At 31.5% G+C, this 27,706-nt stretch overlaps 3 protein-coding genes and 1 long non-coding RNA gene across 4 annotated transcripts; all 4 read left to right on the forward strand.

Moving 5' to 3' along the window:
• Positions 1 to 5,809: 5,809 nt before the first annotated feature.
• LOC134273044 (collectin-10-like) lies at positions 5,810 to 6,915 on the forward strand. Its single transcript, XM_062755213.1, has 2 exons — positions 5,810 to 5,872; positions 6,628 to 6,915. The coding sequence occupies exons 1-2, from the start codon at positions 5,830 to 5,832 to the stop codon at positions 6,885 to 6,887; spliced, it is 303 nt and encodes a 100-aa protein (XP_062611197.1). The 5' UTR covers positions 5,810 to 5,829; the 3' UTR covers positions 6,888 to 6,915.
• Positions 6,916 to 8,797: 1,882 nt separating this feature from the next.
• LOC134273045 (uncharacterized) lies at positions 8,798 to 10,068 on the forward strand. The gene is made up of 3 exons (XR_009993346.1): positions 8,798 to 8,855; positions 9,171 to 9,482; positions 9,925 to 10,068. It is a non-coding gene; the product is annotated as an uncharacterized LOC134273045 (long non-coding RNA).
• A 1,044-nt stretch (positions 10,069 to 11,112) lies between these two features.
• Positions 11,113 to 13,301, forward strand: LOC134273043 (multiple epidermal growth factor-like domains protein 10). The gene is made up of 4 exons (XM_062755212.1): positions 11,113 to 11,161; positions 11,458 to 11,598; positions 12,218 to 12,347; positions 13,054 to 13,301. The coding sequence occupies exons 1-4, from the start codon at positions 11,113 to 11,115 to the stop codon at positions 13,277 to 13,279; spliced, it is 546 nt and encodes a 181-aa protein (XP_062611196.1). The 3' UTR covers positions 13,280 to 13,301.
• A 6,372-nt stretch (positions 13,302 to 19,673) lies between these two features.
• On the forward strand, positions 19,674 to 26,827 carry LOC134273046 (alpha-N-acetylgalactosamine-specific lectin-like). Its single transcript, XM_062755214.1, has 5 exons — positions 19,674 to 19,782; positions 21,685 to 21,849; positions 24,417 to 24,487; positions 25,401 to 25,494; positions 26,531 to 26,827. The coding sequence occupies exons 1-5, from the start codon at positions 19,674 to 19,676 to the stop codon at positions 26,776 to 26,778; spliced, it is 687 nt and encodes a 228-aa protein (XP_062611198.1). The 3' UTR covers positions 26,779 to 26,827.
• Positions 26,828 to 27,706: the final 879 nt, after the last annotated feature.

Here is a 27,706-nt window from a genome sequence, read left to right on the forward strand (position 1 = left end):
ATAATTCCACAAAGTTTCCGCCACACAGAAAGTGCTACACAAGTTCCATATAGTTTCCTGAGTCAAGGAAACTTCAGGAATCATAAGGTTTCATGAGCTTCCATGTAGTTTCCCATAAAAGAAAACCTTAAGATTCCATCAAGTTTCCATTCCACGGAAACCACTACGCTCCGATTCCATATGGTTTCCTTAGTCAAGGAAACTTTAGGAATCATGAGGTTTCCTGAGCTTCCATGTAGTTTCCCGTATAAGGAAACTTAAAGATTCCATCAAGTTTCCATTCCACGGAAACCACTACACTCCGATTCCATATGGTTTCCTGAGTCAAGGAAACTTAAGGAATCGTGAGGTTTCCCGAGCTTCCATGTAGTTTCCCGTAAAAGGAAACCTAAAGATTCCACCAAGTTTCCATTCCACGGAAACCCCCTACGCTCCGATTCCATCAAGTTTCCTAATTCTGGAAACCAGTGGAATCTTCAGGTTTCCCATTACGGGAAACTACATGGATGTTCGGGAAACTTCAGGTTTACAGAGGTTTCCGTGGTTCGGGATACCTTATGGAATCGGAGCGTAGGGGGTTTCCGTGTCACGGAAACTTGGCGGAATAACCTAGCATCCGCTACGGAAACCACTGGGAAACATGATGTAAACTTGAGGTTTCCATGTGGTTTCCATAAAGTTTCCCATGATGGGAAACCACTTTTTTCACCCAGTGATGATGAAATATGTATCTTTCAAAAATGTTTAAAACAATATCGTTTTAGTACAGACTTGTACTATCTTGCCAAGAACAGAAATATTTTACTTCATTTCATATAATTATATCAATAACGTGATCACTGCAAATAGGTATATGTTCAAACAACGGAATATTTAGCAAACAAGTTACATAAAAATCCCCCATTCTGTACGGATTGCCATTTACAAGTCATTGGGTAGATTTGTTTTGGTGAATTACACCAACCCTTCCACGATTAGACGATCTTAAGATACAATCGCTAACATTGTTTAATACTTGTATCTATTTGAATAATGAAGGCTCAAATGATTACAATTAATCATCATCAAACACAGAGAAATGTTGTACGGGTCAATAATATTAATAATAAATTCATCACCTTACTGGTTAATGTGAAGTATTCAAGTAATAATCAAACTGATATTAACAGGTTGTATGCCCCCTTGGACTGAATACAACAACCATTGTTACTTGAAAGGTCAGACGAAGGTCACGTGGTCGGAAGCTAAGGTTAGTTACATACTGTAATAGTTGTTACTCTCACGTTTTGATTGGTCAACAAATTACCGCATTGGAGGCATTTATATGTACATGATCATGTAAAAAAGATTATTCAGCCGTTCACTCTAAAAGAAGTTTTACTTGTTGTTTTTGAAATAAGATATTAGATTAAGAAAAACTGGTAATCATTAATAATCCATTTAGTCATAACAGCAAGTCAATGACTATCCTGGTTAGTAATTGTAAACATAATAAGTAATAAAAATGAATTCATTTACTTATAAAATGGAAGATACTAAGTAGTATACTTTCTATCTACTAAATTTTATTAATTATTACTAAGTAAATGTAATACTTGAAATTTATTAAAATCTAGAATATTATGACCTAAAAGACTACTAAGTAATGAAATATATTCACTAAAATCCACATTATTTACTAGAAACACTGCAAGAACTACATGTACATATGTAAAGATAAAAGAAACAGCTTTGTAATTTTATAAAAATTTATTAATCAATATCTTATATGGATATCCAAATAGCTTAAAGTACTGCTACTTAATGCATACATACATAGTTATAAAATTTACAACACCATGCATCAAAAATGTGTAACGTTATATGCAATTTATTACATTATAATTAAGGAGGAAAAAGTTTAACTGAAGGAAAAAATGTACACATTACATTGTGGCCAATGCATTGAATCCTATCTTTTGACAAACAAAGAGAACAGCATATGGAAAAAGTTTAAACTATTCAGCTACAAATTCATCATGAAAAAATAATAATTTGGCATTTTTACATAATAAATATAAAAGAAATTTAGTGGTGGCAAAAAAAAAATATTATTATTAAATATTTGAACTCAGGCCAAAATAAAAAAAAATACCTTTGTTTCCCCTAACGCGACCGACCCAATTAAATCGCGCCAACTGAAAAGATTTTTTAAATAAGATGATTCAGATATTTTTGTTATTGTTAACCAAGTTTTATAAATACAATTTCATCAAAATCAGTTTTTATCAGAACGGTCAACATTGTCCTACTGTGATTTTCAAGCATTTGTTGGAAACAAAATGGCGCCCAGCTGTGATTACAGAGAATTAGTTCTTCATAAAACAACGGAGACGTCCTAATCTTATGCCCTTAGAATTCTTCACTCTTAAAAAAATTCGATAATAAAATTGACCATGACTAATTAAGAGTGTTTCGGAGGTGTCTTGGCGTCTCCATGTGAGTGAATAAATTTTTGAAAGGGGCTATAAATAACAAACAAACCTACTTGTTGAATTTATCATAATTATGAAACTGTGTTATTGACCTAGTCTATAAATTGGGTTGCTATATATCATATCATTATGGAACCATACGAGTTGTTGTAAATATGTCTGCATATTCATCCTAATTCAGGAGTCTTTTCTTTATGCCTTTATTCCTGGGTTAAACTTCGTGACTATGACACTGTATATAGCATTTTTATCATTTGTAGATTCGGTTTGGTTCAATCAAATATTGTTCACATACTCTTTCATGATAATTTAACTTTTGAACATGTTGAAATCATGATGCACCTTCCCGGGACATCCAGTGTATTTTTCTTTAATTAGGCCCTTTAAGATGGTTGTTTCTTTGCTTTTAATTCCTTCGACTTTTTTGGGACGATATTTGAACATTTCCCATTCCTCCAAATTTAGACGTACTCAACACTTTTTCAGCACTTTTTGAAATTAAGCATGTGGGGGGGGGGGGGGGGGGGTTTTTTGACCCAGCATCTTCTCCGACACCGGACATAAGTTTTATGGTTCCTTTTGAAGGACCGTTTTCAACGTTCCTCATTAGGATTTGAACCTGCGACTTAAAGTTAGCCACTTACTTCTGAACTCCAAAGCAGCTGCTCTAGTACCACTGCAAATCTCATAGCCCTAAAAAAAAGTACATTGATTGTCTAAGAGCACTGGAGGCTGATGGAAGGTTTGAAAAAATATACTCGGATATCCGGTCTTTGCGTATATTTGAAAATCTTGTCTTTTTTATTATTCAATATATATAAATGTACTCTGGCGTGAGATATTTCACATATTCAACTGAATACCAGCTGTTAATAAATTTATCATGAATTTTCCTTTTAAATGGCATATGTGTGATACTTAACATTTTGTTCTCAAATCGCTTTCTTTTGTACTTTCCATATTTATAAAGGTAATTTTCCATTAAATTTTAGAATGTATTTTCAAAGCTGCTTTTAGAAAAAAATTGTTTACCTACCTACCGACCCATCTTGAGAATTGAGGGTCGGGTTAGGGGAAACAAGGATATTTTTAATTCCGGCCTCAGTTATATGAATATTTACTAATTGCATGTACAGTAGAGTGAGTAGACTCTTTTATCGATCGTAATTACTTTAAATCATTATAAAGAACAGCTTATAGTTTTGGTCTTTTTTCTACCTACATTCCTTCATTTCTCAAAATTCATATAATATTCAAGGGCTGCACTTCATACCCATCAGTCCAACAAAAATTCTGTTGACTTCTTCATTACTGGTACAAGATGACAACATGTTTAATGTTTGTTGGCTGCACTTGGTCAATAGGTAATACCTATAAGTTTAAAAAGGCACTTTTAGTCTCACGGTGCAATAATAATAAAATTTATATAATTGCTAAGTTAACCTTTTATACATTTTCAGATATACAAGTTTAGTTTCCTCAATTTTATATCAATTTGGCATTTGTGTAATGGCATTTGTGATTATTTTATTGCAGTGATTTTAATTATAGTACATTTTTCTTTGATAAAGCTTTTCCTAAAATTAGAAAAAAAAAAACCACATATATATACCTCTTAAATAAACTTTCCTGGACTAGCTTTAAAGCCCTGTTAACATGGTTAAAGTCATAATGTCCACTTATTCTCTCTCATCGACAAATTTCCTTCTACAAAAAAAAATGTAAGGTTAATCAGTGCAAAAGGATACCACGTCCAAAAAAACCCCACTCAACTGAGGTATATAAAGACTGCAAAAGTTCTATATATCTGCATCTTTTGGAAGATGAAGCAATTCAATCTCAGGCTTATTGGTCAGCAATTCCCCTCTTCAAGACACTCTCTTTTCTTCTCTCCAAATAATATCTGAATATGAATATTGGCGATCTGTTGCAATAGATCACCAAGCCCGACATTTCAAAAATTCGATTCTGATAGTGATTAGACTATCGTTTTCAAGTAATTTGTACTGCAACTGCTCTGAATTCTCCTTGATTCAGTAAATAATTATTGTTTTAAGTATACCAACTTAATACAATTGAAGAATATTTTGGTAATAGTTGTTAAATAGTCAATGTGGTAAAATGTAAGTAAAGACCAAGTAATGTTATTACTGATATACACAAATTTAAGTTAATATAAATTACTAAGTAAACTTTCTTCAGACTGTAAGTAAAAAATATTTGAAATAAAAAAATTCAAGTAAAAATTTGAATTAAAGAGGCTTGAGGGTCAACAAATTAACCACCAAGATTTAAGTTAATCTTTTAAATATGGAATCTTAAGCTGTCACCTATCATTTGGCAAAGAAAAATTTCATACATTTTAATTTTAAAATTTGATCATGCTTGTATATCTTGATATGGAGCTCTTCTTTAAAGGAGATCAAAATAGTCTGAAAATGGCTTCCACCCCTCAGCCTCTTTAAGTAATTGACATATATTTCAGTAATTGATTTAAAATTTTAAGTAAATGCTTTGTAATTATCTATTACTTATCATTGTTATTTCAAGTAAAAAAAATGACTACTAAGTAAAACTTTATTAAGAGTGTTGGAACATAAACCTTCCCACAGCCTGTATGAATTCACAAAATAATCAGTTTTAATCCATTTTAGACGATTTATTTCCAGATTTCTAGCAAGCAAAATAAAAAAAAAGTTGATATATCTAAGACAAATACAAATAGTTGCTTTTATAATACCAGGTATGCTTACTAGTATTTCACATTAAAATTAAACCTCAAATAAAAACGATCCTGTCACATCTGTTTCTTCTTTAAATGTTTTAAAGGGTACACCAACTATCAAATAATGTCAAACGAGATGACATCAGTTTTTCTATTCCTTCTTTTATATGTAGCATTTTCAGACGAACCATCAAAGTACCTTATATTTATTCAACAAAGGTCATTATATGGGTCAGGGAAATCAATCATTCAGCTCCAATTCGCTCCCTTAAAATGAGATATGTGATATACAGCGATCGATCTAAAAAAAAATACAATATATAATTCTGTGAACAGGTTATAAAACAGAAACCCCGAACATAACGAAAGAAGGTTAAGGGGTCAAGGAGAGGAAATCATCCGACAATAAATAAAGTTTTAATTAAAAAAAAAACCTAAGAATTGATATATTATACCTACTGATAGGACTTAATTGCCAAAAATAAGTCGTTATAAAATCTAAGAACTTGGAAAGTGTTGACTTTAAACTGTGTTGATAAAATCTAACATCAAATTATTTAACACAATACTTGTTTCTTGCATAAGGCGGAGTGTGAAGACATATGTTCCCACCTGGTTGTAATTGACAGCATGGAAGAATCTGAGTGGCTCGCTACGACATTTCTTGTCAAAAGTAAGTTCTTTGTGGATCTTTTAAGTACATTATTAAGTATTGCCTAATAACGCTTAATGTGCGGAATATTTTAATCCTATTCTGGGATATAAATTTGTATCTTTCAGGATAAATACAGGTTTATGATATAAAAAAATAAAATCTTTCTTTCTTGAATTATTTAATCGCCAAAATGGTGATTTTTATGTTCAGTAGCAGGTTAATTCAGTTTTGTGTTTAACTTTTTAAGAGGGTGCTTCTAGACTAAAAAATTCGAGGATGATCAATAAAAATACATAGTAAGATAACAAAATAAAATCACCGAAATGTAATCTTTCGGATTAAGTTCTTCAAGGATACACGGAATTTAGCCTTAAAACGATATCTTTTTTAGAATACTAGTAGTTACAGACTTTATATATAAAATAAGAAAATGATATAAAGAAGATCTAAAGGGAATAAAGGCTCTTCTGATAATTTCCGAGAGAAACTTATTGATAAACGATATAAAGTTGTTTAAAACAAAATCAGGTCGAAGCCTACCATCCCCAGAAAGTTTATTTGTTTTGAACACAATTGAATTTCAACTTTGATTTTTGAAAGCAATCCTGTATTTATCTCCAAAGCCCCTCAATTTGTATGAACCTATTAACAATAATCTATATTTATTATTAAGGATTCTTTAGTCACTTGTCCTTCCAGCGTAATTTGTAGAATTACATACTTTCATTCATTTCCCTACTTTATAATTACACTCCTATCATGGATCATTGTAGACACTTGTCCTTCCGACTTATTTGCTGACTGTACCGCCTGGACGGGTGGAAATGACCTTGAGGTTGAAGGTCAATACTGCTGGAATGACTCTAACATGACCATGACCTTTACTTACTGGAATCCAAACGAACCAAGCATCATTCAACCAACACAAGCTTACACCAGAGACTGCATTGATCTTCTAAAAACTGCCAAGTGGAATGATAGACCATGCTCCTTTCTTAATTCATTCATTTGTGAAAAATCCCATGTTTTCTAGATAAAATATTCAGCATATGTCACAAAACTGCAAACTGTCTCTTAAATTAGTTTGATATTTTCTTTTACTGAATTCGATTTTATTTGTACAATTTTCTTTAAATTTCTACGTTCGCCCTTTTTGACCAATTTCGTTAAAAAAAAATGAATGAGTTGTAATTTATGCATTTAGGATGAAGGTAAAATAAATTCATTACATCAATTTGTCTATAGTCTACATCCTCTTTTTGAAGCTTTTCTTTTTAAAAAAAAATTATCTGTTCAAAGGAGTTTATTTAAATAAATTATTTCCGAATATAAAGAAAAGTCGTTTTCAAAAGAAGGTATTTTCTCTTAATCCTTTCTCATGAGTGCTTTAAATACACATATCTTTTCACTGAAAACTGAAAAGCAACAATCTAAATTTATTGAGAATTTCTTTCAGGTAACACACCTCTTTCCAGTTCACGAAGAAAAGTAGACCATCTTTGCATTTGAAGAAGTGTATAAATTCCTCATTATAATTAAAAAAAACCAAATCCTTTTTTTAAAATCCGGAAATGATTAAGATATGACTCCTTAAAGAAAGGTATTCAGTAGAAATATAAATTGAAATCTAATCCTTATAATTATTGCATGGTAAAACACGATATTAGTATACAGTAATAGGGACACTTTATACAAGACAGGTCACACAGTTTAAAAGCCAGAAAGTCTCTTTTAATTTGGTATTTGATACGCGTCGCCGGTAAAACTCAGTTTGCGACCATTAAATCAGCATTAACGGTCGCAAAAACCAAATACCAAATTCGAAGATAGTTATTCCCATACGATGAATTTTGTTTGTTGTTTTCGTCTTACTTTGTTGAGTTTCGATATATGAAACACGTCACGTAGCATTGTGTTTTTTCGTCGCTCTATTATGTCGTCACAGTGAAAAGCTTTCAATCACGTTAATGCTCGTTTTACTGCTTCAAACAAAGTACATAAGCCAATTAAACGTGTTTTACAAATTAATAACATCAGAATTTTGTTTCACGTCCCTCTCATGAATTTTTATGGGAAAGTTATTCCGTGCAGGTCTATAGGCATTTTTGTTGCCTTTACCTGGCACTTGGGGCATTTTAGTAGAATACATTTAAGTCAATTTTTAAAAAATAAATTTACTTTCATTTAAGATATTTAATTAAAAAATTGCAATTTTCTATTTTCAAACACAATCTTATTTATTGTTTTCACAACTATTTAAAAAGTTAAATTGGTTTGAAATTTCTCTTCTTATTTTATGGTCTTGGGGCCCGGCGTTTTATTATTATTTTTTTTTTTTGATTTGTTAAGGATATCTATGAAATTTTGCAATAGCCTTTCTTGTTGTTTAATTATAAACGTAAAACATGATTAAATGAGTCAAATGCGCTTGGCGTTTTATTTTATTTCTTTGTGAACACGTCATTAGATACAGGTAGTAAACAGAGGTACAAAACACCTTCTGATGTCACACCTGTACGTTCATTCTTGTCATCAAAAAAAGAATCAATAAACAAAAAGATTAAATTGAATTAGACGATATTTTTATCCCCTACATCTACCCCTTTAAATATTCTATTATAAATACACTTAAACAACTTTCCACCTTTTTGATTACTGTTTAAAAATCCGATATTAGGTGAAGCATGGAAATGACTCTAATAATTTGTTACATTACACCACAAAAAGGAGAAAACAATTAATTAACTCTAAATAGAAGCCAAGGAATCTTTGAATTCATTTCCCATGAAACTTACGTTAATGCAGTTCAGTCATAAATGTTTTCAAAGTAAAGTTTTCGAAATTAAAATGCGGAATTCATGCGTCAATTTTCGTTTGACGTAATATGTAAATTATAAATCTTGATTTCTTAAAAGAAAATTCTTACTGTAAAGTAAAATGAGTGCTCATGTAGTTCTCTTCATACTTGTTAATGTATTGGATATATTCTTGAATGTATACGGTATGTTTTACAATTAAAAGTCTAACAGCAGTTCTAATAAATCAGTAAAAAAAATTCTCTGTTATGTTACATTAATTTTTTTTATACATTAATCATTATCATCAATTTTTCCCCCGTATTAAATAATATACAAAGAATTAATTTCATAACCGTATTTAATAATATAATGTGTAACTGTTTATTTTTTTTAAGAATTTATTAGTAAATACAGAAGTAATTACATAAAAATAAATCGACATATCTGTCTCATTTCGTAAACTGCATGATAATGATTAAACATCATCAAACTTTAATTACCCTGTAAAAATATTTCAGGACAGCCAACAGTTATTCTTATCGGTAATTCCAGCGTTACACAGGGTGATCAAGCATATTTGAAATCTACCGTAATACCTGAGATTAATATCACATCTGTGTTGTGGCAAAAAATATCAAATGTTGACGTCAGAAATATTTCAGTTGATCCGCCAAAATACGAGCAGAGTCAGGTGACTTCAGGTGGAACTATTGTACTCACGCTGAAAATAAGCAACGTGAGTGCTGATGACGAGGTTAATTACAGGGTTGTTGTTGAGAGTGATGGAAAATCTTATGTAAGCAATCAACATGCACTGGGCGTACACGAAGGTATTTTATAAAGTACTAATATATTTATTTATTAAGATTCAAAAAGTAAATAAATGTTGACAATCCATTATTTAAAATAAATGTTTATGAGTTGCCCGCATGGCGTAGTTGTTAGAACGTCTGCTTTAGCGTCGCGAAGTAAGGAGCTAGATCCTTACGTCGCGCGTTCGAATTCCGCTGTCGGACGTGGAAACCGGTTTTTCGGATGAGACCGTATAAACGAAGATCCCGGACATGTATAGTAGAAAAAGATTTTCTTGTTTGAAAACTGCTTAGGGATGAAAGAAGACTTTAACAATTTTGATGTTACTGAGGCTTTAATTTGTATTTTATTTGAGAGATGTAACTAATTTAAGTGATTTGTGCATTCTATTGGAAATATATCCTTGTTGTTTTTTTTAAACTTCAAAAATACATTTATATCAAAACATCTTGTATACAGATGCCTCAAACTGCGAACCTGGTAAATATGGAGATAATTGTGAAAAAGTATGCTCTGGAAACTGCGCCAACAACGCGATATGTGACCCGACATCCGGTATCTGTCCGGGGGACTGCACAGAAGGCTGGGAGGGACAATTGTGTGACAAAGGTTTGTGAGATGAATATTTACTTAGTATAGGAATGGCCGTAATCTACACAAATGAATCTCGGCATTTAAGTTGCCTGTCATTAGCATTCAGTGACAATTTAATTAAAGAAGAAAATCATCCTTTGAAAGTATTTTTTAAATTGCAAAGATCATCGTCTGCAGTATATTTTGCTACTTATGTCATACATTATATTGCTATGGTGGCATATTCATGTAGATGAAATGAAATATTCCACTACGCTTTTGCATAATATTTGACATATTTCTTATATTATAAAACAAAACATTGTATAAATCATATTGGATATTATTTTTGTCCCATAAATTGTGTTTTTAATCCTATTGCCAAGAAGCGTCTTGAAATATTTAACCGTATCTTGAATATGTAACGTAATTGTTAATCCTCTCCAATATCAAAATTAATTTTGAAAAAATAACAAAATTATGTAAAGTTTACAAACAACTCGGGTAAAATATGAAATATGATTTTAAATTCACTAAATAAAATGTTATTAAAACTAAAATAAGACTTTAAAATATTACCAATAATTTCCGAATTATGCCTTGTTCACGCGTAGAGTTTAATTCGAATAAACTGCGAATTATATTTTAAACGCGTTCACATGGGCAATTTAATGCGAATTAGTTTAATTTGAATTAATTTACTGCGCATCAAATTACTTCGCATTAGCTCCGAATCTTATTCGAATCAAATTTTAACGCATGTGTAAGGAGCAAATAAAAAATTCTGTCTTGAAATAGTTAAAAATATGTACATGTATATTTTGTAGACATTCTTTTAGTTTCAAACAAACGTACTTTTATCGCCAACTACATGTAGAAACACTGATACATGTTCATATTGTCACGCGACTTTACGCATGTTAATTCTTAAAATTTCAATTCAATATACAGTTAATTTTCTAAAAAACAAAACAGAATATAACCACTAACATAACATCGACGAAAACGATATAAATCTTCAACAATTTCAATATTTCGAAAAGCCCGCGCTATTGAAAATAGTTCTCTTACAATATGCATCCAGCAGCGTACAAGCACAAATTGGTACATCACGATGATCCCAGTAAAGCAAATATCAAATTTCTCTTTCAGTTTAATTCCCAAGAAAAAATATTGATCATTATCTTTTCCAACGATTGGGATGTTAAAAATATTTGTTTGAATATCGTCTCGCAATGGGACTATTTTGTTTATCGGAAGTGAACGCTTTGACGCTGTTTTTTTTTTGTTTTTTTTTTGTTTACTGTGCTATTTATAATAAGACAGTCGATCATGATGCCTATAGCCAGGACTTTGCTTTCAGCAAAGCCCGGCTATAAATCCAATGCTCTCACCCTTTTGTCTCATTGGCTGTTACAGAATGTAAGGCGGGATTTTATGGCGTTAATTGTCGGCAGACGTGTAGTGGTAATTGTGTGGACAGACAGCCTTGTGGAAGAGTCCGTGGGCATTGTAGGAACGGCTGTACTGATAGTTGGTCTGGTTTACGCTGTGATTACAGTAAGTTTAAGAGGAAACACTGTGATTACGGAAAGTAACAGGATAAACAACTGTCCTGACAGTAGTTACAGAAAGCGACAGAAAACAGGTTCCTTACAAAGGGTTACAGAGAATAAGAAGCAGAAGATATTTTTGACTGTTAAGAGAACGATAATATATTGTTATTTTATGTTCTGATTTAGTTTTATTTTGAGAGATATGGCTTTGTTAACGTTAGATCGCTACGTATATCACGATTTCACTTTTACTGGTGTGAGGTTACAAAAAAATTACAAAATTTACAGAATTTTTTTTGATATAATAATAAGATTGAATGCTTTCAAGGCACATGTCTCTACATGATTAAACAGTGTAAATTGACGATTGTATTGCGGTCCATAATAGAATAATCACATTTTGAAAGAAAAATTAACCACATGAAAAACAATAACACATAATACATCTGGGTATTTTGTACATTATAACCTCTACTGGTCGGCAAGGGATGCTCACTCCTCCATGAGACCCGATCCCACCTCTGACGTTTTGGAGGTCTGTGTTAGCTATGCTCCTTTTTTGTAATGTTGCATAAACTTTTGATCTTGAATATTGTTTGTAATATCAATATGTTTCATTCTAGCTGTACCATCCTTACAGACGAGTACATCACAGACTCCTGGATCAGAACTCCCCTCCTATGTCCTGTATGTAGCCCTTACTGTTACTTCAGTCATCATACTTGGGGCAGGTGTTTCTGTCCTGGTTTGCTGGTAGGTTTGAATTTTATTCACAAAAGCTCTCCATAAAACAAAATGTGGCCTCTATGTTGAAATGTTCCTATATGGTTAACTGGTTGAGACAAGTTTTGTTTTAAGTTTTTAGTAGTTACCCTTTGAATGAAAATTCGAAAAAAAAAATTATATTTTTAAAATCAAATTGATGATTATATCATACTTTTGACTGAATACATTTAAAAATAATCAGAATCAATAGATTTACAGGTGCAACATTCCAGAGCATGAACATACATTATTCAAATATTGCATTCATCACTTTAATATGTTCATAACATTCATATTTTATTTTAAGATTGAACAATATATAGCACCTGCATCTTTTTCTTTAAGGTCAGATGACACGTTCCTCAAATTTTTATTTAGTATCTCTTTATATTATATCAAAAATTATTCATATTTGTCATTCTCTTCTGATTTCTACATTGTTTTCAAAATGTTTTTAAATATAAGAACACCAAAAATTGTAATATAGGCCATTCATAAGATTACCCATAAGGGTTATATAAGAAATATGACCGTGCAGTATCTTGTCCAAATGCCTGGTGAGGTACCCTCATTTTTTGTGAGGATATTCATTTAAGTACCTTACTTCAATGATAAATTCTAAAGAAAAATTATATATTTTTGAGGAACATGTCGTCTGATCTTAAAATGAAAATTCTAATTGCTATATTTTTAGTATGAGGAAAAAACAAAGAAGAAGACTTTCATCAACGAATTGGGACAAAAATGAACGCAGTGAAAACGACAAGATATTCAATATCGATAACGAAATATATGATTCAATATATGAACAACCGATAGAACAGGATAGCGAGCGGCCGCCATCTTATCGCTCTGTAGACCATGCATATGAGGAGATGAAACCAGACCCAGTCAATGATTATATAGAGATCACTGAATGAATATTACATATGCTACAAGGGATTGGGGGAGTAAAAAAATGCCATTTTGTATTACTTGCAATTGTATCTACATTAATCTGGTGTTTGATTTAAATAAATATTTTTGAAATAATAAATGCCGATTTTTAACGGCTTTGTTGTTTTTTTTATGATTATCATTGATTATCATTGCTTCTCATCACAATCTCTGATAAATTTCATGTTTCATTACAAAATGCATAATTAATCAAAGTAGTCTCATTCAGAAAACGACTCGTCCATCATTAACATTTAGTAAATCTAAGTATACCACTAGTAAACCATACCACCGTTCGACGTCCTTCAAAATTCATCAACCATTGAATATGTCGCAGATAATGCCTCAGACGTTAGCCCAAGCATAATAAATATCCTTGATAATTTATTAAAATGGATTTGAAGCATCGTTTGGATGTTAAATATCACAGTTTCACCCGTTACTTTTAGGAATAAATATAGCCAATAATCAATCACCAGTTAAAAAAGTATAGATTTGAAAATCTTTCAAAGGTATGAAGGGGGTTCCAGCAAATGGTCTATCAAGCTCAACTTTATCGAAGGCAAACATTACTAGAGGTGCTGTGAGCAATGAGTTCACTAAATGATACCCCCGCCTCCCATAATGTCCATGTGTTGCTATATATTATTTTACGGTAATGTGTAAAGAGGAATAACTCGTCCTTTCAAATGTTATCCAGAAGCTTCTATATGTGACGTCATAGGTAAACATATAATGGCGGAAACTTAGAAGACTTCTACAAGATATAATTTGGTAAAAATTCTGAACTAGAAGAATATGCAAGTGGCATTTTTACAAATACGAATATTGATTGAGTTCACAGTTAGAGACATAAAATAGGTATGGGATCTAAAAAATATGGAAATACAAAAAGGGGTTTTAAGTTATATTTTTAAACGTTAACATAATGTGAACGAGTGGGTTCAGTTTTCATATTTTATTAAGTTAACACAAAAAAGGTGGCAGTGTACATGGAAACCTGCAACATAAAGAAAAGCGAGTTTTACATATGTGACTGCACTTAATCATAAAATAAGCTGAGGTGTATAGAACAATTGAATGAACAAATAGTGGTGTCATGTGAGATATGAATAAGAAATAACACAGTGGGTCTACCCTAAATGGCACACATACTATGGTGCATATGATCTACAGTTAAGTTCGTATATGAACATACCTAACTTACATACCCTTAAGATATAAGTAAATCCACATAAATACATATGCTACTTTAACTTAGTGTTATGTTAGTGAAAGTAAAGTACAGCCCTAAGTGTCTTGATTTCTAACAAAATATTATTAATTTGTAAATAATAAAAAACAGAACATCATCCAAGTAATTATGACAAGCAAGACCTATGACTAGAAATTCTCAGTTGCATACATCTCTTATTGATAACTTACACTGACTATTATGAGAGTGGTGCCAAGTAATTCCAAATATTACGCCTTACCGGATATAGCAAACCTGGTCCGACTATACATTAGAATCGAAATTGTACAAGACATGTAATAATTGCTATAAAACACAACCGAGCTACCAATCATAATATCACATTTAGAATTGATTGATTGATTGTATACTGTTTATCGTCCCTCTCCAGAATATTTCACTGATATGGAGACGTCACCATTGCCGGTGAAGGGCTGCAAATTTGGGTCTATGCTCGGCACTTACGGCCTTCGAGCAGGGAGGGATCTTTATCGTGCCACACGACGGTGCTGTAGCACGGGGCCTCGGTTTATACGGTCTCATCCGAAGGACAGTCCCATTTAGTCGCCTTTTACGACAAGCAAGGGCCGGGGGTACTGAGGACCTATTCTAACCCGGATCCCCACGAGGAGCACATTTACAATTATACAACGTACAATTTGATGTGGACTTTCTCCATGTCCTCCATAGCTCTGATCGCCTATCTCCACAGAGACACCACCTGGCGGTACACCATGTTTGCGGCCGGCTTGTTTAGGGTTAACAGTCTGGGAATACGATGGTTTGTTTTATGAAGATAATATTTCTCTCCATTCATCATTTTTTTTTTCATTAAAAAAAAAAGATTCTCTTGCGAAATATTTGTTTGATATGTTTTTTTGGAATGCCATGATTAAATAAATATTGATTATCTTTGCTTTTAGAAAATTATCATTTTATGCAATGAATTTTCTCTGTATTGAATGATGTTTGTTTTAACGATTATTCGTCTTTTTCATACATTTTGTTTAGAGAAGAATATGGCTAAAATTATAGCGTGGTAACTAATGACAGCTCTTCGTAGTATGAGGCATTTACACCGTGTCACACACCACTAAGCACTGACCATTCTTGTTCCCGTGCTCTAGATAAAGTCTTTTACAAACTTGCTACCGACAAGAGTTGTTGTTTTTATTTAAATATGAAAAAATATCTCTTAAATATCCATCAGAGCACTTGACAATAAGAAACGAAGTTGTTTTTCAGAATACTGAAAGAGTCTCCTCGATGGTTGGTCGTGAACGGAAGATATGATAAGGCTAAAGCCTGGATTAGAAGGGCGGCCAAATGGAACCAGAAAGACGCAGACATTATCCTCAACGATCTAAATTTATCGTCAGAGAATGGAGAAATTCAAGGACATAGTGAAAACAATGCAAATAAAAGAGATATATATATTATTTTTTTAACCTCTTGTCACGAGTATAGAAAGGCACCAGGAATCATACTTTTCTGATTAATTAGTGTTTTAGACTTATCATGTTAAAAAGCCATCTTTTCCTAGGTATCTCTATATCACAAAAAATCAAAATACATAAATTTGTATAATTTACCCGTGATAAGTTTACTTTTCTGAGTGTAAATAGTCTTTATTTTAGATTTTGTTCCTCAGAGTTTATCCTTTTATTTTTTCATATTTTTTCTTTGGGTGTGGGAGGGGGTAGAATGGAGATTGCTGATACCGTAAAAATTACTTTAAAATCATTACTCTTGTAGGTTTAAGGGATAAACAACAAGAAAAAAATTATATAAATTTGAAATTCACTTTCATCAGTAATGGAAGGATTCGCAACAGCCTTCAGTTTTGTGGGAAAGTTTGGTATATCTAGATCCTGGATGACGATATTCTTATATACAGAGTAAGTGTACCCCACTAATTTAGGGTAACGTTACAAGACAAGGCAAGGTTAAAACTATAACCTGCCATTAAGATTTACAAGTAGAATCTTGATATTAATATTACATGTACAAATAGAGACTAGACATTAACATTAGATGGAGAGCTTAGATATTTAAATGTCAAAAATAGCCTACATGCATGTATTTACATTGTAATTAGAGCCTTAAATATTCATTTTATGTAAAGTTTGCATTATTGCTTTTTTCATAAAAGTTGAATTTGTTATTTTGAGTATCTTCCCAGTCGTCTTTGCACCATTATTCTGTTAATCTGTTAAACAAACATTCCGCTTGAACACAAAAGTAATCTAGATGACATTAAAAAAGTACATATTTGAAAATTTATTTTTAGGGGTCATCAAACAGCCTGCAATTCTTGATTATGTTTTATTGAGCGTCTAAATTCTATTGATATGCATTTTCAAAGCCGTTATTGAGTTCATTTTTGCTGATATCATTTCAACTTGTTTGTCATATTTCTTTCAGAGCACTCGACATTGGACTTGCCTCGTGTTCTGCCAGAATAGTGGCGATGACATCACCATACACAGCACTTTTTGTGAGTGTTTTGTTTGGTCCTTACATTTATGAATTGCTTTTCCTTGTGTATCTCGCAAATAAACAATAAAAAATATTACCTAAGATTGATTGATTTTAAACTGTTCAACGTACCTTTCCAGAATATTTCACTGATATGGAGACGTCGTATTAGCTTAAGTAGGATTTATATATTCTTAGACTGCTTTATTTAGTTTTTTTTTATTTCATTTTATCTTACGAAATAAACTCTTTTCTCGTTCTGTGTATTATACACAAAACAGCTAAATCAAGATATGTAACAATAAACTTCTTTAGAAATTTTAGAAAATTATAGACAAGACATCTCTTTATATATATATATACCTTTTTTATTATTAATATTCACTGAAAAGAAGTGTGTTTTTAATTAAATTTTTCGCAAAATGTTCTCGGACCATTTATATTTTGATGAAATGTAAAAGTCTGCATTTTACTTTTTTCGTAAAACTACAATTTAGAGTGTGTTGTCCACCTTATCCCGTGGCTTTGCTCGCTAAGAAAAACAACAGAATGTCGTATTGACAGATATATCTTTTATCTCATCATTTATTTCAGGGAACTCATATACCTTAGGGACCAGGTGTATTTGGAATTTTGTCAGTATTAGTGACTATTGAGAAAGAACTACCTAACACACTCGAAGAAGTAAACGAACTTTATGTCACCAAAAAGGATGGTCACACAAATCTTTACTGATTGGAAATTTAAGAAGTTTTATAAGATTTATCTTAATTTAATATTTGGATAATTCTTTGTACAAAATCAGTATAACTTATGGTTATGATGATTAATTATACACATATTTATTTTTTGTCATAAAATAGTAAAAACCCAAATGAATTCATGCATTTGAGATTGAAATTTGAGATGGATAAATGTTTGTCCACAGTTACTTGTGGAAAACCCCCCTTCCCCTAAATATTCAACCTACTAGAACTACTACCCACGGATTATTGTTTTGTAGAGCGATTATTTTGGGGTTTCAAGTATTTTTTTCATTGTACTTATGATCAATAAGTGTTATAAAATAAATTGTGGAAAAAAAATGTTCAACAAATCTCGGGCGTTGAATATTAGGGGGGGGGGGGGGGTCCTGTCCACAAATATCTGTGTGTTTGTCAAACTCTTGTTCAGTACTTCTGAATTTTAGGCCACCTGAGTCATGTCGAAGAGCGTCGTGTGTTAGCATCGTGTGTTAGCGTTGTGTGTTAGCATTTGGATATTTTCAGCTTCTTCTCTAATTTTTTCCCCTTCAAATAAACTTAGGCATAAGAAAAAAAAAACAACCTACTGTACACTGTACACCTTTGATTCTTTTGTTATATTTCATTTTCTAATAACTAGGTCAATGACCTACTTTGCATGCTTTTGGCCCCTGATTTTGTTCGGGAAATACCTACAATGACAACTTTACTCACGAAATTTTACAAGCAACAAACTATTTCCAATTAGGAAATATTATAGGATTAGAACAGCGTTACTTAATACAAATAAACAATTAGAATTTAAGCAATAAACTTATAAATTGTTACAGTCAAAATTTCCACTGTCTTGTTTCTGTTCTCCAAAATTATAATCAAATACTACCAAATCTGAATGATAAGAACTCTAAATTATTTATTCTTACTTTTGGTGCCCTTATTCTAATGACATTAATATTATACCTTTATGAGATCAATGATCAAATGATAGGGGTATATTGTCTGGAGAGGTTTTTATTCATATTTTTGAATTTCTTTATTCCATAGGATTCAATTATTTGAAATAATTCATGGGCTTTTACCTTCATAATATTTAAAACAGAAAATGAAAAATAAAAAATCTAGTCCGAATTTCCTCTGCATTACCAACTATTGACATTTGTTAAATTTTCTTCAAACAAAAAAAAAAAAAAAAAAAATAAAAACTATATTGAGTTAAAACTTATTTTATCCATTTAGAAATATATTTGTTTAAAAATATTATATCTAGTAAAATTTCTTTTCTATCTTCTAAAATCTGAGTAATTTATTTTTCTTAATCATTCTACATTTTACCACTTACTTTAATATACTAGGTAACTGCTCTTAAAGTCCATGAGAACAGAATAGCCTGGTATCTCTATGCATTAGTTCTATGTCGATTCAATTTAACAATTAGAAATGGAGTACTTGTGTATAAAAATTTGCAGGAAGGGAATGACTTATATAATATTTATAATGTAAACCAATAAATTTAATGAACAAAGTCTTTCAACTTAATTGACAATGTTATAGTTAAATCCAGCTCGTGTTTCCTTTTATCAGATCTATGTTAAAAATTATTCAGATTTTTATCTTTAATAATTATTTGTATCAAAGAACTTTGTTTCCACTAATTTTGTATGCCCCTGTTTCATTTAAATGATCACATTATCTAGCATCGATCGGCGTTTGATTCTCTACGGAATCATTTTGCTGCCTTTATGCAGCACACTGCATCATGGATACTGGAGTCTTCAATACGGATATAGACTGGAGGGAGGACTGATTAATTCCTATACTGGTTATAGTATTTTAGATTGTGTACAGGAATGTCTGAAGACAACAAGATGTCAATCAATCAATTACCACAGGGGAGCTAATTTTTGTGAGATAAACTATAACAACATGGCTTCTGAGGATAGATATGCTGCGTATAACAACATCGACTCTACAGATAGAGATATAAACAGTGCGGGCTGGATATACAGTGAAAAAGACAGCTGGGATAAGGCAAGTAAATTAAAGTATTTTCTTTTTTCTAAAAGGAAGATAACTCTGTATTAATAATTTCAAACTGATGAAAATTGAAATGAAATATTAATTTCCTTTTCTCATTGTTTCCCTTTTATTCAACGGAATGTTAATTTCGCCAGATAAATGTAAACAAAAAATATATTACGATTATATTACTAAAATATCACCACCCTGTAAGTTATTATTGAAGAGATGATTTTTCTTAACAATTATTTAGAACGATATCAAAAGATATTAATATAATGTAATAGAAAAATAAGCCATTTGCAGCTTGGAAATTTGTTGTAGAATGGGGAGAAATTTTAATCTTAGTCATTAGAATTCTTGTGAAAAGGGCAAAGGAGCCTTAAAATATCATGTGAAGCTTCGTTTATTTTATATCAGGTAACTTTTCAAAAATTTGAATTAAATTTTATTTTAAATTTAAATTAAGGTAATAAAAATATCTACCTAGTTCCTTGGATATACGAATATACATATTTTAAAATTTTAATCCAGGAGATCATTTAAAATAAAGAGGATTGCTCTAATTTGTCATCTAGCTGAACTCAATTTTTGATCGTTAAAATGTTAAGAAGATTTTATTCAATATATAATTTTTTATTTTAGAAAAAACAGTGAAAAATCAGTGTGAAGACAATATATTGTATATTAGTTTGAAAACATTAAACATTTATTTAAAATATGAAGGAATATCTATTAGAAAACAATTGAATCGTAGTTGTGCATTTGGGATAAACCGTTTGAATTAAGTAACTTTTTATTAAGATAATAATAGATGAGTTTTATTTAAAATCGGGTACATGAAATTGTATATTAAGTTTGGTTTCTTTTTGTAAGAATATTCTTAAACACAGATAAGAATTTTCCAAAGATTGGCAAAGAGATTTCCCGTACTTCACATTTCACTTGATTTCCCTAAAAATAGAAATTGGGAGAAAGGGGTCAAAGGGCGACAGAAAAATTAAATAATCATCTCTTTAATGTTAACTATCATTAAGAATATACAATTTTAAGATCCTATTTCAATTAAAAGATTTGTAAATGCAAAATAGTTATTTTTTTGAAATTCAGGCAAACCTTGGGGAATTTTATATTTTAAATGGGATGGGGATGGGGGAACTCGAAAAAATATCAAAGGTGACAATTGATTGGACAAATGTTCACCGAAATTAAAATAAAGATACTTTATCTTGAACAAGTAAAATGTTGAAAAATATAATAAACAATAATCAGATACATTGTATATATTTATATTAAGTTGCCTTTTGTATAATAATTGATAAATTACACGTAATCGTAATTCTTTTCATATATTATGTCTTTTATGTAATTATTTTAGGATCTTATTTGGCCTTGTTCCGTCTCCGGATGTTCAGTCAACGCGAAATGTACCCATATTGCATTGGGTAAACTAAATTGCATTGCATCAGGTAAAATTATCAAGCATTTGATTTTTCAGATTCATTTTGATAAGAACTGGGCCAGAAAATATGGCGAAACATAATACAATATTCACTCTCTGCTAGTGGTTATACATGTGTCGTTTTGATATTTGTAGAAAATGAAATATATATGTCATAGATTGTTAGTAGAACTGTAACTAATTATGTTTACATTTTGCGATGTAACTAGTGCTGTATGATAAGACTTACGTCACTTTGAAAAAGAAATATAAACGATACATATCATTCAAGTATTTTTCAAGTGAACTTTTATGTTAGGTCAAACTTACAAACTTATTATCGTACTGTTCACATTATGGAGATTAATCTTTACTGTTTGCTAAAATTTACGGCACTTGGCAAAAATAGTGGGCATTGGATTATTTTCCTAGTGAATTTTTAAATAAAGTAAAAGAAAACTGCACTTTAATTAACAGATTGTGGCTTTCCTAGAGGAGTGGACAGTGATAATGTAGGTCATTGGTCCGCTATTGGTATACACAGACAGATGCCTCCATCGTGTGCTAGAGGATATACACAAATGGGATCTGGATTAATGAAATGTCAGACAGATGGAGAGTGGACAAACAATGTCAGATGTGGTATGAGTATATTGTATTTTTCTATGCGGTATACCTTTATTTACATACCAAACACTGATCTCTTCATTTTTTAAATACTAAATATAAATCATTTATCTGTATTCCATACACAGATATCAACATTTTTTATACCAAATACAGATCCCTTCATTTAAATTTGAAAATCAAAATTGGCAGGTGATACTTGTTCTTCCAAGCCAACCTCTAGTGTGTATTATTGGAATGAAAATTTAAGCTTAAATACAGAATATATTATTTCAGAATATATTTTCTTACATTTTCCACACTATAATAAGCTCTATGAGTTTCGGCACACAGTCTATTTTTAGCTCTACTGGTTAGAGACCAGAAGAGCTTATGCGATAGTAATGCGTCCGTCGTCCGTCCGTCTGTCTGTCTGTCTGTCTGTCCGTCTGTCTGTCTGTAAACAATTTTTCAAAATCCTACTCCTCCTACAGTTTTGGTCTGATTTCAATATAACTTGGCACACAAGTAGACTACACCAAGATACATAATTCTATATATCAGTTTTTGATTTTGATGAACGGTGTTGCCGTGGTTACTAAAAATAGAAATTTCTGTGAAATTCTTTCAAAATCCTACTCCTCCTACAGTTTTGGTTTGAATTCAATATAACTTGGCACACAAGTAGACTACACTAAGATACATAATTCTGTGTATCGGTTTATGATTTTGATGAACGGTGTTGGCGTGGTTACTAAAAATAGAAATTTCTGTGAAATTCTTTCAAAATCCTACTCCTCCTACAGTTTTGGTTTGATTTCAATATAACTTGGCACACAAGTAGACTACACTAAGATACATAATTCTGTGTATCGGTTTTTGATTCCGATGAACGATGTTGCCGTGGTTACTAAAAATAGAAATTTCTGTGAAAATCATTCAAAATGCTACTTCTCCTACAATTTTGGTTTGATATCAATATAACTTTGCACACAAGTAGACAACACTAAGATACATAATTTTGTGTATCGGTTGTTGATTTCGATGAACGGTGTTGGCGTTGTTACTAAGAATAGAAATTTCTGTGAAATTCTTTCAAAATGCTACTCCTTCTATAGTTTTGGTTTGAATTCAATATAACTTGGCACACAAGTAGACTACACTACGATACATAATTCTGTATATCGGTTTTTGATTTTGATGAACGGTGTTGGCGTGGTTACTAAAAATAGAAATTTCTGTGAAATTCTTTCAAAATGCTACTCCTTCTACAGTTTTAGTTTGATTTCAACATAACTTGGCACACAGGTAGACTACACTAAGAAACATAATTCTGTGTATCTGTTTTTGATTTCGATGAATGGTGTTGCCATGGTTACTAAAAATAGAAATTTCTGTGAAATTCTTTCAAAATGCTACTCCTCCTACAGTTTGGTCTGATTTCAATATAACTTGGCACACAAGTAGACTACACTAAGATACATAATTCTGTGTATCGGTTTATGATTTTGATGAACGGTGTTGGCGTGGTTACTAAAAATAGAAATTTCTGTGAAATTCTTTCAAAATCCTACTCCTCCTACAGTTTTGGTTTGATTTCAATATAACTTGGCACACAAGTAGACTACACTAAGATACATAATTCTGTGTATCGGTTTTTGATTTCGACGAACGGTGTAGCAGTGGTAACTAAAAATAGAAATTTCTGTGAAATTCTTTCAAAATGCTACTTCTCCTACAGTTTTGGTCTGATTTCAATATAACTAGGCACACAAGTAGACAACACTAAGATACATAATTCTGTATATCGGTTTTTGATTTTGATGAACGGTGTTGGCGTTGTTACTAAAAATAGAAATTTCTGTGAAATTCTTTCAAAATGCTACTCCTTCTATAGTTTTGGTTGAGTTCAATATAACTTGGCACACAAGTAGACTACACTAAGATACATAATTCTGTATATCGGTTTTTGATTTTGATGAACGGTGTTGGCGTGGTTACTAAAAATAGAAATTTCTGTGAAATTCTTTCAAAATGCTACTCCTTCTACAGTTTTAGTTTGATTTCAACATAACTTGGCACACAGGTAGACTACACTAAGAAACATAATTCTGTGTATCTGTTTTTGATTTCGATGAATGGTGTTGCCATGGTTACTAAAAATAGAAATTTCTGTGAAATTCTTTCAAAATGCTACTCCTCCTACAGTTTGGTCTGATTTCAATATAACTTGGCACACAAGTAGACTACACTAAGATACATAATTCTGTATATTGGTTTTTGATTTCTATGAATGGTGTTGCCGTGGTTACTAAAAATAGAAATTTCTGTGAAATTATTTCAAAATGCAACTCCAAATACAGTTTTAGTCTGATTATAATATAATGTGGCATGCAAGTAGACTACACTAAGAACATAAAGAGACTTAATCAAGGATCATTATTCTATTTATTGTTGTTGTAAAGTTTCAATTCCCAACTGATTTTAAGTACTTTTCTCTTCCTTTGCTATAAGTACAAATCAGTAGAACTTCAGTCTCGACAGAGACTTCTGGTTGATTTATTTAATTCACAAGTGACACTTTTTTTTAACTACCTAAACAGTGCCATATGGGGAATATGATGGACACTCATATCTTCTTGTACCTGATGCTGTATCCTGGGATACCGCCAAGGTATCAGCTCTTGTAGAGTATATAATTAATTACTAAATTTAATTAATTCAGGAGAAAATATACACATTTAAATATATAATCCAAAACATAATTTATTTGAAAAAAGAGTGATTGCTTTCAAATAGATCTTGATAAAAAATAATCTAAAACATCAATTCAAAGAAAAGTTGTAAAAGTAATTCCATTCTAAAATAATAAATAAAATGTTTTTTATGGGTAACAAAAATATATTTCTTCATTGCTCAAAATAGGAATATCAAATACATATTCAATTTCACATATTATATTATTTACATTTGCTGTGTTTTTCACCTAAGCCAACTGCACGAAATTGATTTTATATAATATAAACTCACGCGTAGAAATATATACATAGAGAAAATTACGTTTAAGTGACGTCTCAATGACGTTAGAGAACATTTTTATAGTTTATAAATTTTGGAGGTTTTAAATTTTGAAAAATAAAAGAAAATATTTTTATTTGGAAATAATTTTGTTGCCGCTTCTTCAATTATGCCTTATTGAAATGTCTGTGTAATTAACACACAAATAACTTATACAAAACTGAAAAATGTATTCCTTAAATAAATACATTTAAGGAATGCTTTTAGCGCACTTCATGAAATATGCTTACGTGACAGGTCTGTGTGATTTTCAAACCAATAATTCACATCAAACTTATAAATATTCCTCACATTTATATTATACATGTCTAAAGCACCAAGAATGTACTCAATGTTTGAATTTCTCATTGTCGTATATTGTTTTAGTTCTATTAACGTCTATGTAATCTCATTGTGAGGTCATGTTAACGCATGTTTCTACGCGTGAGTATACACGAAAGTGATAATCAAACCATTTCACAGTTTGTTTATTAGAAAAACACAACAAATGTAAACATTGCGTTTAACAGGAGAGATGTGAGAGGTATGGTGGTTACTTGGCTGAAGTGGAATCAATAGAGGAAAATAACTGGATAACTCAAACACTTGTCGCCCCTTATTACGGTAAAATCTGACGTATATGCCCCGTTAAAAATGGCAGTATCCCATTTATGTCATTATTTTTACTTCATATTACTGTTTGCATTCGAAAGTTTTACGTTACGCCACGATCTTTTTCGTCAGATGCATCCAGTTTAAACAATTCACGTGATTGGTCAACTCATATTATCACGGTAATAGTGTGCTGCACGAGCAACCAATCAGGGATAAGAAGAAAGTTCCAGTCGTAAAGCTTGCGGTTAGGAGGCGTGTACAATTTTCCTTGAGCGCAGCTGTCAACTAGATCGTGGCGTAACGTGAAACTTAACACTCAACTGCAAACAATTATATTTGCCGTGTATACTCGCCTATTAGTCGATCTTTGGGGAGTCACTTTTTGGTCCTAAACCCTGTTTCTGACTTATAGGCGAGTCATACAGAGATTGGCATTTTTTTGGACCGTGAAATGTAGCATTATGTAAAGGTTTCTTACAATTATTTAAGAACAAAGTCTGTAAATGTATAATCATTTATGCATTCAAAGATTATACATAAAGTACAAATGTTTACTTATTGTGTATTATTTTGCTTCCTGTCAGTTTATCTCTATATAACCCATACCCTTCTATTCTGGCATAGTGTTCTAATGATTTATATAGTGTAAGCATACTATGCCGAAAGTTTACAATTTATTAATACATGTATTTTAGAAATTCATCATTCCCATCGTTAATAACCAAACACGTCCAAATATAAGTTTCAATGTTCTAAAAGACGATTTGATTCTATGAAACAGAAATAGTACTTAATAAGAGTAAAATACAGTTTTGGTATATACTTTATTATAAATTTCCAGCTAACTCTAGTGCCATCTGATGGCTGCTTTCGGTTTGGATTGTACAGTATTAGATTATATATTTCCAGCTAACTCTAGCGCCGTCTGGTGGATGGCCTCAGCTTGGATTGTACAGTATTAGATTAAATATTTCCAGCTAACTCTAGCGCCGTCTGGTGGATGGCCTCAGCTTGGATTGTACAGTATTAGATTATATATTTCCAGCTAACTCTAGTGCTGACTGGTGGCTGCTCTCCTCTTGGATTGGTGCCAATGACCTGACAGAGGAAGGGACATTTGTTTGGAGTACAAGCGGAAATCATCTTAATTACACAAACTGGCTTTCGGGTCAGCCCGACAACTTCCTGGGAAATGAGAACTGTGTACAAGTTACTAATAACGGGATCTGGAACGATATGGGGTGTGGGCTCCCCATTCCATTCTTATGTAAAGCAACTGCCTTTTGGAAATGATGAAAAGACTATTTTGAAAAAAATTAATTTTGGTCAATGTATTTAACTGTAATGGTTTTTTTTTTAAATTAAAGAGAACTGACTTATTTTTTATTTTTTTTCATTTTTATTTTTGAAAAGAACATCTATTCTTAACACGTGGTGTTTTACATTCAGGAAAAGCAAAATATCCTCAAAAGTAAATATTTTTATCTCTAAAAATTAATTTAAATTTTAAAAAACTAAGAAAAACTCTCTTCATTTATAATAATTATTAGAGCATTTATTTATATTCTTCACCATAGTGTTAAATTTTTGTTTTTTCTTAGAGGGTTTAGATAACTTCAAAACATGACATCACAACTGCATCAAAACAAAAATAAGGAGAATGTGATTACGGCACAGCTTTTATCCAGATACTAATTACTGTGGTTGAGAGGCAAATACTAAATATGTTATTTGTGCTTTATTAGAGAAAATGTGCTTTAATCAGGTCTACTGATTTTATAGTCGTGTGTTTTTCTTAGCTATAGACAAGGAGCCATGTCCTAACATATAATTTCTTAAAAGTTCTACAAATTTACCGTGATTCTTCATCCTGAAAGAATCAGTACTCCTTAAAATTTTCACTTGGCCTGGAAAAGATAATCAAAAGGAATTTGTATTGAGAGCCATTTTAGATTGATTGTTGCAAGAGTATAGAAGTACTGACCAGGTTTACTCCTAATCTGAGAAAAAAATAAACAAAGATCCGAATAAAAGACTTGAACTGTGGCTCTATAAGACATTTAATTTAACCCTAGCCTTAGCTGAACTACGCTTTAGATAGCTTTAAAAACTATGCTAGACAAAATAACGATTATTTGCCGATAAAAGTATTTCTGTATAAGTTAGACTTAACTGGTACAAGCTAGCTCAAGGCACTTTTTAACGTAAACGATATCAATCT

This window comes from Saccostrea cucullata, unplaced genomic scaffold, assembly GCF_032062105.1.
Source record: "Saccostrea cucullata isolate Sc308-1 unplaced genomic scaffold, CSIRO_AGI_Scuc_v1 ctg8288, whole genome shotgun sequence".
Lineage (NCBI taxonomy): Eukaryota > Metazoa > Mollusca > Bivalvia > Ostreida > Ostreidae > Saccostrea > Saccostrea cuccullata.

Excerpts from the sequence above, each read along its gene's own strand:
- LOC134273044 (XM_062755213.1), top strand. The coding sequence starts at position 5,830 with ATGGAAGAATCTGAGTGGCTCGCTACGACATTTCTTGTCAAAA. Across the intron at positions 5,873-6,627 it reads TACGACATTTCTTGTCAAAA|ACACTTGTCCTTCCGACTTA; the intron begins GTAAGTTCTTTG and ends GGATCATTGTAG.
- LOC134273043 (XM_062755212.1), top strand. The coding sequence starts at position 11,113 with ATGCATCCAGCAGCGTACAAGCACAAATTGGTACATCACGATGATCCC. Across the intron at positions 11,599-12,217 it reads TGGTTTACGCTGTGATTACA|CTGTACCATCCTTACAGACG; the intron begins GTAAGTTTAAGA and ends GTTTCATTCTAG. Across the intron at positions 12,348-13,053 it reads GTTTCTGTCCTGGTTTGCTG|TATGAGGAAAAAACAAAGAA; the intron begins GTAGGTTTGAAT and ends CTATATTTTTAG.
- LOC134273046 (XM_062755214.1), top strand. The coding sequence starts at position 19,674 with ATGGCTTCTGAGGATAGATATGCTGCGTATAACAACATCGACTCTACA. Across the intron at positions 19,783-21,684 it reads AGACAGCTGGGATAAGGCAA|ATTGTGGCTTTCCTAGAGGA; the intron begins GTAAATTAAAGT and ends TTTAATTAACAG. Across the intron at positions 24,488-25,400 it reads TATCCTGGGATACCGCCAAG|GAGAGATGTGAGAGGTATGG; the intron begins GTATCAGCTCTT and ends TGCGTTTAACAG.